The 18,749-nt window shown below is 39.0% G+C and overlaps 1 protein-coding gene across 2 annotated transcripts; it reads left to right on the top strand.

Moving 5' to 3' along the window:
* Window positions 1-729: 729 nt before the first annotated feature.
* On the top strand, window positions 730-18,127 carry LOC127628965 (cysteine/serine-rich nuclear protein 2-like). Of its 2 annotated transcripts, XM_052105965.1 has the most exons (5): window positions 730-1,323; window positions 12,253-12,422; window positions 12,931-13,193; window positions 13,292-13,588; window positions 14,306-18,127. In XM_052105965.1, exons 2-5 carry the CDS (start codon window positions 12,266-12,268, stop codon window positions 15,158-15,160), a joined length of 1,572 nt encoding a protein of 523 aa, XP_051961925.1. In that variant the 5' UTR covers window positions 730-1,323; window positions 12,253-12,265; the 3' UTR covers window positions 15,161-18,127. The 2 variants fall into 2 exon arrangements, with proteins under 2 accessions (XP_051961925.1, XP_051961924.1); XM_052105964.1 differs by lacking the exon at window positions 730-1,323 and having other exon boundaries at window positions 12,164-12,422.
* Window positions 18,128-18,749: the final 622 nt, after the last annotated feature.

Below are 18,749 nucleotides of genomic sequence, written 5' to 3'. Positions count from 1 at the left end.
ACTGTAAAGCAGTTGAATACTTTTTTGTAATTCAAATCCGTTTAAATACAGTAGAACAAATAATACAATGATTTGTAAATACTTTATATAATTTGAAATGTAATTTTCAGTTAGTTAATGTAGCCTAAAGTAAAATTATATCTCATTGGTTTCTTTCACATTATAGTAATTGTGCTTGTATGACAATTCAAGCAGAGTTATAAGTGTCATGAAAATATTCTCACCATGCAATAATATAAAAATAATAATTTGGGGGCGAAATGTGGCCCGCCAAGAAGGCTACTTGTCAAGTTCTCTCAGAGACTTTTGGCTCTTTTTATTATATATTTTTTCAGTGTCAACTATTACTGCTTAACTACAGTTTGTGAATGACCCCGTTTAGTTTCCATAGAAACCGAGCTGCCAAAAAAAACGAAGCGAGCAACCGTCTGCAAACAACTAGTCCCACCTAGCCTAGCATAACTCATACATTACACCTCCTTTTATGAAACAGCGTTGCCAATTATTGGAGTACAAGCCCTGTCCCCAAAATAATACCTCAGAGAAACAATATCCGTTTTTCTGGAAACGCTTGTTCCATTGCTAACAAAAGACTTCGGAAGACTGAATTTCCCATAATGCTCTACCAAGGCAAGTAGTGAGACGTCACATTAAGTATATAGGGGTCCCGTGCAGCATTCCTTACTCTATTGTTACATTGTAACAAACCGGGGCAGAAGAGAGGCCCACAGGGTCCTCGGGCCGACAAATACTATACATTTTAATTTTTTCTTCCTTCAGGGTAGAACTACAACGTTGCTTTTTGTCAAAACAGCGCAGAACACAACCACCTATCCGAAGGGAAATATACCCCGCGGCTCGACCCTGTTTGGTCTTTTTGAATGCAGGCATTTTAAAGGATCATCTGTTTTATCTCCACTTATCGGATGCATCCACCCCGGGATTTTTTTATTTTTTATGAATGAGGTCCTTGTCTGCTTCGTCTGCCCCGTTTTGTCTTTACCGAGCTTGACTGCAACGTTAAATACTCGCAAAGGATTCTTCATACACAAACCCCCATTAATAGTCCTTGTCAAGACTAATACCCATTGTATACGATGATTAAATGTGATGCCACATCGGATATCACCACATCTTCGTGAATAAACTGCTATTTCCTCAATTATATGACCATTTCCATGGGCTGAAGTCGCTTTTGGCTGTCATCTTGTAACCTTGTGTGGAAGTCAGAAGCTAAAATAGAGTCTGAATCTCCAAACACAAGAATATAATTCAGATACTGGAAGGAACGAACGATTCAAAAGTTCTTCATTTCAACACAAGGTAAGGCTATGAAAAGGTTTGTGCTTCATTATAGCTATAGGCTCTCCATTTAGCTGTATGGTTTAATCAGTAGATCGGTTACAACACAGTCAGCATGCCATTTTCTGCTATGCCATGAGATTCTCTGTGTGTCTATTCCAGTAAAGAATATGGAAATCATGGGACAGATCATATGTGATGTGCCATCTCCAACATGCTGGTCACATTTTGCATTACAGCACATTTTCACTCATAACTACAGTGTAGTAGTAACGCATTACATGTAGTTATCGTTAAATTACACATGTATTGTTAATTTCTTTCTTAATTAACTGTAGTAGCATTCAATGTGCGTGTAACATGGGCACTGGAATGTAAGGTGTGACGTCACATTGTAGTAATCCATCCAGTTCCTGCATTGCCAGACCCTTTTGCTCGCTTTGCATTGGAAGTGCTCAACGGATGCACTCAATGAATGAGAGAAATGGCAAAGTCACCAATGCAAGGTTTGTCTGTAAAAGAGAAAAGAGGCTTGATGTATATGTGCCGTATTCCTAGAATGGTCTCTTTCAGTGCAGACCAGCCAAACAGGCTGATGTGTTATTTCCACCCCAAATAGGCCACAGGATTTAGGCTATGTCTGCATTCATAATCTGGTTATTGTAAATGTTAAACTTGCCTTTCCTACAGTTTTTGAGGCCATGCACCAGTGCTACTGCAAATGGCTTTGCTTTTCTGTCATTTTTCTTTATGAAGGAGCATCCCTGGACCGGTTGCATTAAAATGATTGCGGTACACCACATCATACGGACAGTCTGGATGTGCAAATGTTAGTAAATGTAATGGTAGCCATTTGTCAGTTGTGTGATTTGCATTCAATTACATTTGCAGCATGGAGCAGCATATTAGAGTAATTCATATTGCTCCTATTATTACATGGTCCCTGCAACTACATGTACAGTGGAGTGATTTTAAAAGGGGTTTTCCCACATGCCACTGAACATGACTCACAATGCAATATGACTAACTACTTCCTTACCATCGACAACAGAGTTTGAACTATTTGGCACAGTGCTTGTGCTCATCTGAGTCATGTCTTGCATTCCAGTATGGAGATTTCAGAACATGGTGCTGAATCTGAGATAAGATTTGGGGATTTTGTTTTATTGCCCTTTTAGGAGTGAATATCAATGCTTTATGATGAAGATGATTAGATTAATTTGCTCAGGTTTTATATACCTGTAAACATATGAAAGACCATACGGTTTTGTTTAGTATCAGATGAGTTGAGATGTTGACCAGGTGAGGTAAGAAGACACCTACATTGAAACGAAGATGTCCTGAAAGACTCAATGAAGTCAAAATTAGAGGACAGTTTGTGGCTTTTGTTGCTGTTTTTTTGTTTGGTTTGTTTTTTTACATTGTGACATTATTTGCATGGTAGTAAGTCACCTTTTAGCCACAATTCTCTGCAAAACATGTTCATTTTGGTATTCTCATTAGTGCAATGTGAAATTATTTTTAAATTGTGAACTATTTATATATCATAGTAGTTCTCCATTGAAACTAGCTTAATTTATTTTTCTATTTTAATATAGAAAATCCTTTTACAACAGCATCTTTTTTTATTGTAATACAGTATAAACTTGATTGTGTTACGGTAATCAGAATTCCAAAACAATTAGGGAATAGTAGGCTAAAAGTAAAACGTTCGGACTGGTTACGGTAATGAGACTTCGGGGACAGTTTGCTTAAAGGAATATTCCGGGTTCAGTGCTGGGCAGATTACTTTTGAATTGTAATCCTGTACTAATTACAAATTACATGACAAAAAAATGCAATCAGTAACGTAATCTTGTAGATTACATTTTTGGGGGAATCTAATCTAATTAATTTTGGATTACTTTCAACCTAATTCCATTTTATTTTCTGTCACATGCATTTGAGTAGGATAATTATTTGAACAAAAAAAGAACAAAGAGGAAGAAATTGTATTCCATTCTTTATTACTAAAAAAGAGCTCCTTATGACATTTTTTAAATGTGCATAAAACATTACATGAATTAAATAAACATTAAATCACAGCAATGGCATGGCCAATGTTTTTAATTCGAAACACTGAGACATCAAGTTCATTTTAAGTGCATAAAACAACAGCTACATTAAGAACATTACTGACCATAAAATCAACAGCAACGATGTTGCTAGGTCAAAGCTTTCATCTAAAAACAGTGAAACAATTTGAGCCCTTACTGCTTACTGGTAGTCCATCACCTATTCCAAAATTGAGGTGCAAGATATATTTTGAACAGCAAGAATATTCTAAAAGAGCAGAATATTTTAAAACATGTGTTCCACCGAATCACACAATGAACAATTGTGCCAAGTTTTATGTCATGTTTCATGCAGCGGACTCCACTGCATCAGAAGGAACAGTAGAGCGATGCGCTTTGTTATGTATTGCTGCACATTTTGCAGTTGATCTATTGTGTACCCTGCAGGCAGGACCCTTAGAGATAGCACACACTAGATCCTTTGAAGCAATTCAGTTCAATGTGTGAGCTGCACACCACTTGTATAATTTTGTTCTTAAAATGAAGTTATTCCTATAGATCCAGTGGTTAAATGCTGAGGTAGACTGCTCCATCTTCACCTGCTAGTAGCGATTGGCAGTTCTTAGTGCAATACACAACCCTCCACCTTTTTTAATCAAATAATAATAATAATAATAATAATATATTATAATAGTAATCTATAGTAATATATCTCATTCTCGCACCTTTAACTTTTAAACCCTCACACTTTTATTTTGACATGAACTGAACTCCAGGAAGTCCTGTATGTGTCTGTTTGTAGGCAAGTGCGTAGTTTAATTGACTTCTTATTCAAATTCTGGTAAAAAAAAAAAAAAAAAAAAGCTCCTCCAGTGCCATGCTAAATGCATATTAAAGTGAACCGAACTTTTGAGCATCTACATCAGAGATGTTGTTCGTAAGTAGCACTCAAATGTTGCGCAACGCGTGAAGGCTAAACATAGCCGCGAGTGTGCATGTGTGTAAACAGAGCAGCTCCATTCACTGACGTACAGGATATATTTACTTATTAAACACAGCCTTTTGTGATTCACAGAGCTATTGCATGTCTTCAAGTGGCTTTGATTAAATGCACAAGTCGTATGTCATTTTTTGAGCATGAAATTAATGAACATGACCAACACACAGTATCGGATTTGGATCAAGCTCGTCGGACCAATACCTGATCCGTCTAAAAGCTTCAGTTTCAGAGCCAATACCGATCCAGGTATTGGATCGGTGCATCTCTACTTCCTTTTCTTTAAAAAAAATAAAAATAGGGTTTCCAGTGTGGCACTTAAAATTTAAGGAAGTGGGGTCAATCCATAAACATTAAAATACTAATTATTTTAAAAGTATAGTCACAAGATGTAAACAATATGTATGTTAACATGATTTTGGTGTAATAAAACTGCCTAATAACCTTTTCTGTGTAAAATTATAGCCAATTTTACCACGACTGAAAGCATGTAACGTTAGCAGTGTGGGAGACCCGGGTTCAGATACAATGTTGAAACGCTATTCTGAGGATGCATTTTTCCCTCTAACATTACATTTTTACTCCACTTATGGTTAGGTTTTGAGTTGAGAGGTATAAATCATGCATTCCTCTTCACTTTATTACAGCCTATACAGCTTAAAACAACTTGCTTCACAATTCACTTTTAGTGCCACTGTGTGGACATTACTCCCTGTAAATGGAGCACACAGTGCCCATAATCCTAACAACACTTACCGCTTTGGCCACTGGGTGCAGTGTTTCCAATTTCAGGAAGCACAGACTGATTTTAGTTAAAGAAAAGTCAACCTACTGTTTCCGATTTAACTGTGAGATCAATCTGAGGAAAAGCATTTCCCTTCCCTCATGCCATATGCCTGAAACTAGCAATAGCAAATAGCAAATCATGGTTCATGGCTGTGATGTAAACAAAAGACTGTTGGCTATAAATGGTCAAAGACTTGGATATGTCCCGTCCTAACTTCTTATTTTAGCCATTAAACGTATGGTGTCTTCAAGTTCATTACAACTGCAAATCTTTTCTATGCAGGTTTGATGCCATTGAAAATTCCACTGGAAAGTATTCTGTTGTCACTGAATGAATATAGTTATGCTGTACCCCTTGGATTGTATGTAAGATGTTGATAACATATGCTCTTAAGACCTTGTGCTAATAATTTGGCTCCAAGTCCAGGTAGAAATCTTGGCAAGCATTACTGGCTTCACATTAAATGGGAGAAGACTTACTGCATTATATTTTAGCAGCATAGATGTTGGCAGAGTACCGTATCATTTCTGAACCCGTATTTTGTTATGCTGCATCACAGTAACATTATTATAAAGAAACGTTTGAAGGGAGGACCAAATTCACAGTGAGCAAAAAATGGACTGCCTTCTGTTTTTTGTTTTGTTTTTTTTAGCATTTCTTGTTTCTATGGATCCGGTTCATTCAAGAGCAGCGCACTTTGCCAGACATTGTGATGTGTAAAAGCAGCGTGTATACTCAATCACTGTTGTTTTCAGTGCCGCTGTTTGTTGCAGCTGCTTTTAATCACAGCCTTGGAGGTTTCAAGGTTGTAATGTATCCATTGCCAGCAATAAGTGATATGACAGATCCAGAAGTTGCAGTTTTATGTGGACTTCACTAGATTATTGAAAGATTTATTATAAAAAATAATAAAGTCATTCATGCACCCAAGCTGAGACAGTCTAATGCTATTTCCTTTGTATTATAATCAGAATTAAAAAATCAATCCAGTTTTTTGGGATTTTATAAATCACTAGGATTAAATTCATTATGCTTGGAGTTTAATTGTCAGCCATGATAAGTCTCTTATTCTCTCATCTACTTTTTCTTGACATGGAAAAAGCTGACCCTCCGTCAAAGCCACCGCTAATCTGTTCTCATTTAACCCATTAAAAAGCATCTGACTGTTTAAAAATAGTGCTTAATCGTAAGGAAAATCAGGCATGGAGCCCCTCAAAGCAGTTGTGAGTATTACACAGCTCCCTTGGACTAAGGAGGTAGTTTGATCAAATGGCCCAACTCGGCTTTGTATGACCTCTCTGGTTTTGTTGAACCGCATTGTTATTGTTTTGCAAAGGCCTGTTTTTCGATAGGTTTCTCAGGTTTTTTTTTTAAATTAATTTAATTTTCTCCCCTTTTTCTCCTCAATTTAGAATTCCCAGTGCACTCCAAGTTCTTATGGTGTCATAGTGTCTCGCTTCAATCCGGGTAGCGGTGGACGAATCTCAGTCGCCTCCACGTCTAAGACTGTCAATCCATGCATTTTATCACGTGGCTTGATGAGCACGTTACCGCGGAGACATAGCGCACGTGGAGGCTTCACGCCATTCTCCGCGGCATCCACGCACAACTCACCACGATCCCCACAGAGAGCGAGAACCACATTATAGCGACCACAAGGAGGTTACCCCTTGTGACTCTACCCTTCCTAGCAACAGGGCCAATTTGGTTGCTTAGGAGACCTGGCTGGAGTCACTCAGCACGCCCTGGATTCGAACTCACAACTCCAGGGGTGGTAGGGTTTTAATGGCGGTAAAAGAAACCCGAAAAGAATTAGATGCAGTTTTTCTGTGACTATTGCTTCAAAGTATGCTTTGCCAGTTGCCATGGTGATGTTGGCAGCCTCCGTGAATTTTAAGCCAGACTGTCATACTGGATGTAAAAATATCAAAGATTAGGTATAAAACTGACCCATAGAAATAAACGGGGGACATTATAGTCCACCCTGATCTCAAGAAATTTCGTGACTGTGGCAAAATGTTAGCAAAATTTTACGTGGTTCCTTATGCATATCATTGCTATTCTAAGGTGTAAAATGCTCTGTGTGGTGCTAAAAGTGAGTTACAAACAGATGAGGTTTTTAAAGTTTCTGCTTTATGGAGTTTTAAATCAACAAAACCTACCACCCTACCGTAAACCTTAAACCTAATCCTAACCAATAGTGTCATCTAAAGTAAATGTGAAATAAAAAACACAATTGCTGAACCAACCACAGCATTTTGTGGTGCTTCGATGACATTTTTGGCTCACTTGTCTCTTTTAAAGGAGTGTTCTGTGTTCAATACAAGTTAAAGGAATAGTTCACCCAAAAATGAAAATTCTCCCATCATTTACTCACCCATATGTCATCCCAGATGTGTATGATTTTCGTTCATCTGCTGAACACAAATGCAGATTTGTAGAAGAATTTCTCAGCTCTTTTGGTCCATTCAATGCAAGTGAATGGGTGCCAAAATTTTGAAGCTCCAAAAATCATATAAATCAGCATAAAAGTAATCCAGTGTTTAAATCAATGTCTTCAGAAGTGATATGATAGGTGTGGGTGAGAACATTCTTCTTTTTGTGTTTTTGGTGATTCACATTCTTCATGCATATCGCCCTCTACTGGGCAGGGAGAAGAATTTCAAGCAAAGAAATAATTAAAATGAAAATATGTATTAAAACACTGGAGTCATATGGATTACTTTTATGATGCCTTTATGTGCTTTTTGGAGCATTTTGGCACCCATTCACTTGCATTGTATGGACTTACAGAGCTGAAATATTCTTCTGAAAATAATCATTTGTGTTCTGCAGAAGAAAGTCACACATCTTTGATGGCAAGTCAATTATGAGAGAATTTTCATTTTGGGTGAACTATTCTTTTATTTCTGTTAAAACTCATCTATTATTTGAGCTGTAAAGTTGTTTAATTTGTAATTTTTACAGATATTTTATGGTTTTAGGGGTTGTTGACATTACATTGTGATGGAAACGAAGCTGTAAAATTGGCTGTATATTTGCACAGAAAAGGTTAGTAAGTGAATTTGATCATATTAAAATAATTACTACTCACTTTATGTAAGTGCCTCACTTGAACCCAGATTTTCTCTCTTTTTTTTAAAGAAAAGGAGGGACAAGTCGAAATATTTTTCTTTTATTAATCAGTATTATGCAACAAATGCTTTTATTCAAAGTGACTTACAAAAGAGGAAAACATAAGCGAATCATCTTAAGGAGACAGTGGTACGAAAAGTGACATATTACAAAGTTTCACTAGCATCAGAATAGTATTCAAAACAGATTAAAGTGCAACAGAAGACAGAAAGTGACTCAGCTTCACGGATGGAGTTTGGAAGGTCATTCCACAAACGTGGTATGATGAAGCCGAAAGTCTGGGAAAGTGTTTTGGTGCCTCTAGCTCTGCAGAAATGATTTAAGGTATGCTGGAGCAGACTCAGTGACTGTTCTGTATGCCAGCATCAGAGCCTTGAACTTGATAAACGCATCAACTGGCAGCCATTGAAGAGAGACAAGGAGTGGTATAACAGGCGCTCTCTTTGGTTGATTAAAGAGCAGACGTGCTGCTGCATTCTGGATCATTTGCAGGGGTCTAATTGCACATGCGTGGAGGCCTGCAATGAGAGCGTTACAGTAGTCCAGTCTAGTTATGACAAGTGACTGAACAAGAAGTTGTGTGGCATGTTCAGATAGGAAGGGTCTTATAGTCCTGATATTGTAGAGTGTAAATCTACATGATCTTGCGGTCTTTGAGATGTGGTCTGTGAAATTTAGTTTGTTATCGATGGTTACCCCTAGATTTCTGACAGTTTTGGAAGGCGTTACTGTAGTTGCACTCAGCTGCATGGTGATGTTGTGTTCAACATCTGGGTTGGCTGGAAAGACAAGGAGTTCGGTCTTGGCTGGGTTAAGTTGCAGGTGGTGTTCCTTCATCCAGGCCGGGATGTCTGCCAGGCAGGTAGTGATTTGAGCAGTCACTGTGGTGTCGTTGGGCTGGAAAGACAAATAGACTTGTCATCAGCGTAGCAGTGGTAAGAGAAACCATGTGCCTGAATGATGGGTCCCAGTGATGTTGTGTATATAGAGAAGAGAAGTGGCCCAAGCATGAACGGGTGTAAGATCTGATGTTTGACTGTCGAAGGCTGCTGAAAGGTCCAGCAGGATCAGGACGGATGATCTGGATTCAGCTTTCGCCTGTCTCAGCGACTCAGTGACAGACAGCATGGCAGTCTCGGTGGAGTGTCCACTTTTGAAGCCTGACTGATTGTCATCCAGCAGCTTGCTCTGTGAGAGATAGGCAGAGATTTGATTGAAAACTGCCCTTTCAAGTGTTTTTGCCATGAATGGGATGAGAGAGACTGGTCTGTTGTGTTCTATTTGTGTGGGGTTATGTGTGGGTTTCTTCGGGGTTACTCGAGCCTGCTTAAATGTAGTGGGAAAAGTGCCTGTAAGTAGAGATGTGTTAATTATGTGTGTGAGTGCAGGTAGGATGGACGGAGAGATGGCCTGGAGAAGGTGAAATGGAATGGGGTCAAGGGTACAGGTGGTGGGACCTCACCACCTGTACCCTGTCAGTCAGCGGGGAGAACATAGAGACAGAGTTGCAGAGTTGTAACATTATTAGTAAAAAATGTGGCGAAGACATCTGCTGTCAGCAATGTGTCAGGCGGTGGAGAAGGAGGACAGAGAAGTGTGTTGAATGTTCTAAACAAGCTGCAAGTGTCTTTGGTGCTGTTGATCTTGTTGTGGTAGTAGGAAGTTTTTGCAGACAAAAAGTTGCAAGCAGAGACCGATACTTACCTAGATCTGCTGCATCTTTAGATTTCGGCCATTTCTCCTCTCAGCTGCGCTGAGGTCAGTACGATGTACATGAAGGACGTCAGAGAGCCAAGGGCTGGGTGGTGTAGTACGTGCAAGCCTAGAGGAGAGAGGACAAACGTTATGTAGACAGGTTGTTAAGGTGGAGCTTAGTGTGTTTGTGGCAGTGTTTAAAGCAAGGGTGGAAAATAAATTTTATGTGGGAAGATAGGTATAGACAGCAGTGGAAAGGAGAGAGGGTGAAAGAGAACGGGGGTTACTGCAAAAGGAAACCAAAGGTGGAGTCTGTTTTAATGTAGATGGGAGAGTCATGTTGAATTGGTGTATGTTGAAATCACCAAGAACCACAAGTGGCTTGCCATCCTCTGGGAAGGAGGACAGAAGGACATTCAACTCCTCGAGAAAGTTTGTCAGCTGGTCTGGAGGGCGATGGATTACAACAAAATTAATTTTTGTGGGTTGCATTCTAGTAATAGCATGGAATTCAAAAGTAGTATTGTTACATAGAGAAGAGTGTGGTGAAAAAGTCCAGTTGTTATGAATGAGCAAACCTGTTCCCCCACCCCTACCGTTGTGTCGAGGGTTGTGAGAGAAAGAGAAGTTGCAATGTCATAAGATGCATGTGAGAGGAACAGGTGAAAAGTAAGTGTGATGAACTAATAATGTGCAGTTTTAATTGTGAAAATGTGCAGTTTTACTCTCTGTGTGAAAGAGAATAAAAGTTTCTGTTGTTGCGTCCTAAGCTTTTATTTCACCAGGAAACTGCCATGATATGTAAAACAAGCCATGTTAAAATTATTTTATGTATATTAGTATAGTTTGCAGAAATTAGAAGTTAGTTCTGCAAGTTGTTTATGAAGTTGGAAAAGGTCTAGCATTGTTTGTTTGCTTGCAGATGCCACTTGCTTTGATATTTTGTTATCTAATGTAATATTTAAGTGTGGCATAAGGGTCCAGATACGTTTGAGAGTAACTACTGTATAAATGTACATACTGTAAGGGTTAATGCCCGACAAGGTGTCCATTGTCATGTTTTAATGGACGACGGCGAGGTGTGAACCGGCGAGGTGTGAACCATGGTATAAGCGGGTTAATGCCCGCTGCGCGTCGGCCGGTTCACACCTCGCCGTCGTCCATTAAAACCTGACAATGGACACCTCGCCGGGCATTAACCCGCTTATACCATGGTCACTTGCCAAATAAAACATTTTTAAAACATTAGTTTATATTTTAATTAGGCTAAATCTAGTTTTTACAAATAATAACTTGCCTGACGGTTTATTTAGCAACCGGAGATATTTATAGTCCGCTCAGCTTGTAGAACCCTTCAGGACTCAGAAATACGTGGATGGTGAAAGCTGGTATCTTTACCGCTTTTTCTGTAACGCTTAATTATTGCTTTAAACACAGCATTACAGGTCATGAATCTGGTGTCATTTATAATATTGAATTCCCTTATATGGCGGTTGATACCGGCTCTCAGGCTCCTTAGGCTTGAAACGCTGTACTCTCCTCCTGCCTTGGTTGTCTGGACAGCTGCGTAAAACTCCCGCAGGGTCTCATTCAGAGCAGCAGCGGTGTAATTTTCAAAGCTGGAGTCCATTTCTTTTCGAACAATAAAGTCTCTGAGTGTATTTACTGCCCATTTCGTATTTTATTTTCATGTTGATCTCATCTTTTTCGTCTTCTATTTGATTCAATTCTCTCGGTGTTATCTCTTTGTGTCGTTTCTCCATTTTATTTACATTTTTTCTTTCTGCAGCAGCATCCCAGTCGTCAAAGTTGTGATATTCTCCATAAATGTTAAAAGAAATAACGAAGTCGCTCATTGTAGTATTAGTAGGCTATGTAATATCTAACTAACGTTAGATGTTTGTTTTGATAGAGCAAATTGTTAACGGATACTTTGACTACCTGTTGCTATGGTTACTCACAGCTGTTGTAGGCAGCGCATTTATTTATTAATTTCGAATGGTAAACAGGCAGTTTCACCAGAACTACTTTACTAGGTGTCCTCTATCACTTTTTAACGGACACCCTGCAGCCAGTCAGAATCGAGTATTCACCCAGACCATGGTATAAGTATATTTACAATATAACAGATGCGCACCGTATGGTTGATGCATGCTGTGTTTACCTCTTACACACTTTCTTATCTCTTTTTTATATGACTGTTTTTATATGATGTTTGAATTTTGCGACACTACTCTGTCAATCTGCTGGACAAAGCTTGTACCTATCTGTAATGCCTCCAGACGCCGTGTCTCCATGGAGACAGTGTCATCTCGTGCCCTGAAGCGCAGATTCAAAGAGGTGGACAGCGGCTCGCCGTGTTCCACACCCAAAGATTCGGACGATGACATCTCCAGCAGTGACAGCGCTGATAGCTGCGACAGTCTCAACGCTCCCTCCAGCTCTCTCATGCGTAAGAACATGCCAAAAGTTGCAAAAGTTATAGACTCAGTCGATTATTATCTCAATACTTGGCTGTAAGTGTTTTAGCAGCTCTAACTGTTGCCTCTTGTGCCTTTAGGTTAGATTCTGTCAGTAAGTTGCTGTGAATAAAGTTTTGATCTTAGCCCCGGAAGCTAATTCCTAACATAACATTTTCACTGCTGCACCAGCCACAACTTATAAATCGAATCAGTACAGAGACTATGCTTGCTGTTTCAAAGATTTTCTTAATTTTTCTGAAATGTGTCTACCAAAACAGCTATAACCTAATTAAGTTACAGCTGTTCAGGGGAAGGTAAAAGAAGGAAATACTCAATTGACTAAAAAGTGTGTATTCAGTAATACACTACAATAACACAGCATAAGAAATTATTCACATTTATAATTTGAACTGTCATTAAAGGGCTGTGGATTAAGTTCTAAAACTATAGATTATTCATAACAATTGTTTACAGTGTCTCTCCATCTTGTGTTTATAGCCCCCTCCATTCTCAGAAGACACAAATCCTCTTTAGGTCGTAAGCAGGTACGATTTGATGCAGTGACGGTCTACTACTTCTCTAGAAAGCAGGGCTTCACCAGTGTGCCCAGTCAGGGTGGCAGCTCCCTGGGCATGGCGCGCCATCACTGTGCAATAAGACATTACACCCTGGGCGAGTTTGCACAAGAACAAGAAAGCAGCCATAAACATGTGCTGCGTCAGCACCTACGACAAGAAAAGCTTAACGCTCGCAAGTTAATGGTTAGTTGTGTTTTATCGCTACAATACATTGCTCATTGTATCGTAAGTGTTAAAATTGTCTTTTGAGATTGCAGTCTTTTTCACTGGTCTCTTTCTAGCTTACACGAAATGGTACTATAGAGTGCCCTGAATCTGAGTTGCTCACCCTGGATGACATATCTGATGAAGATCTGGACATGGAGAGCATGGAGGTGGACGACTGCTTCTTCCTTCAGCCTCTTCCCACCAAGAGGCGCAGGGCACTACTAAGGGCCTCAGGCATTGCCCGCATAGATGCCAGAGAAAAGGCTGAGCTGCGTGCCATACGTCTGTCCCGTGAGGAGTGTGGTTGTGACTGCCGCTTCTACTGTGACCCTCGGAACTGTGGCTGCAGCCAGGCTGGAATTAAGTGCCAGGTATGTCACTTGATGGTCACTTGACAAGCCAGAAAGAACAAGACTTCCCCAAAGTCTGGTGCATTGTAGCTTCTTCCTGCCAAGAACCATGAACTTGGATAGGATGCGGCCGCTTGATGATGTTTTTGTACATTGTGCTAGTTACAGCCTACTATGTTACTACTCTTCATTCCACTACCTCAACAGCTATCTTTACCCCCTCTTAAGTGTTCTTGTATTGCATGCCTTGGCCCTTGTTGTAACATTATTATAGTCTTCCCTTGTACACCTGTCTAAGTGCTTAATGACATTAAGCTGGATAAATCTAAAATTGATGGTACGACACTAACAGATTGGCATGCAACAAATTGGTAGCTTATACAAATAAAACCAAAGTTAAGAAATTTGAAAATTTTGATTAACCATCCGAAAGTAATAAATACAGACCAGTCTTAGGCTAGCTTATTAGAAGTAGCAACGCTACTAACTTAACAAAAATCTTCAGTGGCTTGACAGTAATTCAGCTATTTTCACAATAGTGTAGCTTCGAAGTAGCTTCTCTAACACTGGTACAGACTATTTGAATTCCTTGCATTGAAATATATCTAATTTGCAGCTCTTGCTATTTTAGTTTACATTAAGCATCACATACAGTAGTCTGTGGGCTGTCCACTGGCAGGCCATCTTTTACTTTAGACAAATCACACTTTCTCATTCTCTTGCACCCCCTCTCCAAAGGTGGATCGGATGTCCTTCCCATGTGGCTGTACCCGTGACGGTTGTGGTAACACCGCCGGCCGCATCGAGTTCAACCCTCTGCGTGTGCGTACACACTATCTCCACACTATCATGAAACTTGACCATGAGAAAATAAGCTTGCTGGGTGTTAGTTCTGGAGAAGACTGCGGAGATGAGACAGAGCTGGTGTCCTCGCCATATCTGTCTCTTTCTTCCTTGGACTCAGATGTGGTAGTGGAGACCCTCAGCATTCGCGAGGAGCAGTGTGACAGCTTTGAGCGTGAGAACGAAATTGCTGTGCTCCACCTCCAGAGTGCAGAGGAACGGGAGAGGAGGCGGGAACAGGAAGAGCAGCAGCTAGAGGAGGCGCAGACCACTGACCCAACCCTTTGTCTCCTGCAAGGGTCCTTGACTAGCCAGGCTGGGATGGAGGCCATGGAGGGTGTACTTCTAGAAGGGCCTTTTCCTGAAGGTGCAACCCTGCTGTGTATTACAGAGAACCATGCTGATGAACAGACCCAGCAGAGGTTGCTCAAAGACCCGGCTTCACTCCTCTACTATCAGGTAGGCCCTGTGGAGACAGCAGCTTTTGAGACACTTCCTGTTCAAGGTGAGGATGTGGTCAGCGGGGTTGGAAAGCTAGAGACGGAGACTGAGAATGATCGTCAAAAACAAGGAACCTGCAGGCAGGATTCGACTGAAAGCGTGTCTGCTGAAGTTCCTCCATCTCCAGAAATTAACCCACATGGGGAAGAAGAACATCTTTGTCCAGAGCAGGCCTTGAATGGTGAGGAATGCCTCGAGACCTGCCTGGCACTGGATAAAAAGACAGTACAGCTTCCTCCAGAAGTGTAGAGCCTATCACCTCTGCAGATGTTTTGCACAAGTTAGTCAATACATTCAAAGAGAGCCTACTCCACACAGTGCGATATGTTAGACAGAGTAACGTTAATTACAGTAAATCTTAAATAAACAATTTACCTACATGAGTTTGTATCAGATTTAATCAGCGATAACCGTGCTGTGTTTGAGGTAGTTTGTCAAAGGTAAAATAAGTTATTAAAAAGAAAACAATAGAAAAATGTATTTAAAACAATGACAAAAGAAACTCAAGAAAAGGGGAGATCCTGATTTGATTTCAAGTGTTGCTGTTTTCCAATATAGTATCAGTTTATAATTTGTTACTTGCGGAAAATGTGGCCTTTATGTCAAGGAACAAGCATTTTCAGGATTAGCCAGTGGCTTCTTATGGCCTTTCAAGTTTTGTAGTTTCCGGTAAAGCACCCTAACAATTAATTGGCTCTGTCCCAAACGAAGGCTGTGTGTAAGCCCACACAGAATCTGTGTGGTCAGAATTCTGCAGAATTTGAATGCATGTCAAATTCTTGCCTTCATTTATAGTTTTTTTTGTGCTAATTTGATTATTCTGTCCGTAGGGTTGACAACTTTTCACTACGTGAATACAGGACACTAGAATATTAAGCACTTCAATAAGAGACAAAATGTTTTCAATACAGGTCTTTTTCCTGTCCGGCCTGAGTCTTGCTGCTAAAAATGGGACAATAGGCACCCAGAATGGGGCATTTTTGTTTGGGCCAAAATACAAGACAATACAATACAATTCAAACAAGCTGTCTGCTACCAATCGGAGTGTTTAACACTTTAATCTCAGTTGAACACAATTCACCATACAATGTAAATGTATATACATCCATTCCACAGAATTCTGTAGATTTACCCCTAAAATCAGCACAGTAAATGCAAATAAGTCTGCAGATTTAATCTGGGCCTGGATATATACTAAGTAATATCCATACAGCTAATGCTAACCCAGTGCTAGTGCTAAGAAAAGGGAGGTTGCTAGTGTTTAGGAGAGGGTCGCTGAGTTCGGAATGGCATACTACCCATACTACACTTACTACTTTTGCCATATAAGTCTATGGCAGAAATAGTATGGTAGTATGCAATTCTGAACTCAATCGGTGTTAATGTGTAGCATCCCTTCTTGTGAATAGACCTAACAATCCTGGAAATACTTGGTTTTCATGTACTGTACAAGTGTTTTGCTGAGAGCTAGCATGAAGAAGAGTGAAAAATCTGCTTGTTCTCTGTATGCACGTTGAAAACTTGATACGTTTGAAATTGTTGAGGCAGATCGGGAGAATGAATGAATGTGCAAGCCAATTGCACAGCATTGACCTGGTGCCATTTGAAGCTGTAGCCTACCGTCCAGGTTCGCAGATGTTTATTTATTTACCACCGCTTTGAATTGTGAGGGCGAGGACAATGTGTGATCAAGAATTGTCATCTACAATCTTTTACAATTTTTTTATTTTTTTTTTATTTTATTATCATTTTTTTTATTAGTATTAGTTTTTTGGGGGGTTGAATTACATTTTTCACATATTTTGCACATCAAGCATTTAAAGATTATGTAAGAGATCATAGCTTTGTAATTTTACTTTGGGTTGAATGTGAAAAAAATAAGTTGCATGGGTGAATTTCAAGAAACCTGTCAAGAACATGTCCAGGTCATATTTCACCCCAAAATTTAAAAGAAAGAAATTGCACAAAGAAAATGAGTGGATATTGACTATTTTAGTCTTTGAAAAACACATGATAAAGATCATTTGGGGGAAAATGTGCTTAATTGGAATTAAAATAATCCTAAAATAATTGCTTATTTTTTATGCATAATATTTTTCTGTCATTTTGGGTTGAAATGTGTACTGGCCATAAATAAGGCCATGTTTGAGAGATTCATCTGTATATGTTCACAACTTTTAAAACTGGTACATAAAATTCTAAGGTGATCTTTATACATATACATGAATATGTATGACAAGGCAAGTCAGACTAGGGGGAGACTACACATATCATAACATTGATTTGCACATGGATCCTCTTTGACTGCTTTGTCACACTGGGCCTAGACTTACAGGTCTTGGTATTTACTTAACATTACAAGGCTGATTATAAGTTCCTGTTGACAGTGCACATTGTTTTAAACATTCAAACCCTTCTTTAAACTCATAGAAAACAATCTTCCTCTTCTCTTTACCCCCACTGTTCTTACCTTTTGTATTTTATCCTTAACCCCTTCCCCATTTCTCTTGTTTTAGAATATTAATTACTGTATGTTGTTGCCGTTTGTTACCTAGATGCTTGTTTTGGTTTACTTTTTAAGTGTTAGTTAAACGCGTAAAGTAATAATTTGACTGGTTACCTGAAAGAAAAAAAATTATGTCTTCAAATAGTATAACAAATTCTGTGATGTTGCTAAATTATTTAAACTTAAGAAACACTAAGAAAATGTTATGAAAATGCAAACTAAGTGTGTGTGTGTGTGTGTGTGCGTGCGTGTGTATGTGTGCCTGTGCATGTGCCAGAAAGATTTGTGAGACAAACCAATATTTGCCAGTGCAGTGTTGGATCATCATATTTCAAAAGGTGCTCTTCTTTCATTTCTTTTTTGGTATTCATATAAACACTATATGGAGAGAGAGAGAGATTCAGATGATCATCATAAAAAGTTTAAATGAGCCCTCATTGACAAATGTAAATTTTCATCTGAATTTACTGATACAGTTCCATTTTAACTGTTGCAAATCTAATTATTCCAAGTATCTATCTGCTTCAGGTTTGCTTGACCTATAGGGTAATGTGTCAGGTGATGTTTATTCATTAAATTAGTTCAAATGGAGCACTTGAGGCTAATCATGAATTCTTTAGCATGGTTGTTTTCCCTTTCAGACTTTAAGATCCAAGTAAATTCATACTAAATCTGCAATAATTAAGAATTTTTGCAAATGACCAATCAAGCTAGAAGGATTATATATATATATATATATATATATATATATATATATATATATATATATATATATATATATATATATATATGGCTACAGTGTAAAAGCTGTTTGTTTTTGTTTTTTTACTCAGATTTAGTCTCAATTCTGTGTTTGTTTTGTTTTTTACTCAGAATTTGCCTCGTTAGTTTATCTATTTGACTGAGTTTACTGAATGATATTAATGTACTGACTCCATGTGTGAGCTTTCTGTTAGTTCTTTGTATCGAATACTTGGAGAGAAAAAAACATGCCACCACACATTCCTGCACTCAAATGAGTTTTGACTCTAGCGGTGTCTGGACTAGAAACTGACAGTCTAAGAGCCTGCTATGAACCAAAACATGGTAAACAGACTTGTTTTTTGGCCTTATTTCATTGCCTTGATTCCATTAATCCTGTTGTCTAAAACCTGATGGCTTTGAAAAGGAAGTTCGAACATCACATGTGCTTAAATGTACCTGTAGCTCAGGCACTGAGTATTGATTATTTTGTCTGATGTGATTTTAATTTTTATATGCCAGCTCCTTTTGAAATCCAATCCACATTATGATTGTATGTGCTAATGTTTGTGTGTATGTGAGAGGGTGTAC

The sequence above is a fragment of the Xyrauchen texanus genome, chromosome 35 (genome assembly GCF_025860055.1).
Source record: "Xyrauchen texanus isolate HMW12.3.18 chromosome 35, RBS_HiC_50CHRs, whole genome shotgun sequence".
Classification (NCBI taxonomy): domain Eukaryota; kingdom Metazoa; phylum Chordata; class Actinopteri; order Cypriniformes; family Catostomidae; genus Xyrauchen; species Xyrauchen texanus.
Note: the sequence above shows the minus strand (reverse complement) of the source record. Positions and strands in the feature narration are given on the sequence as shown.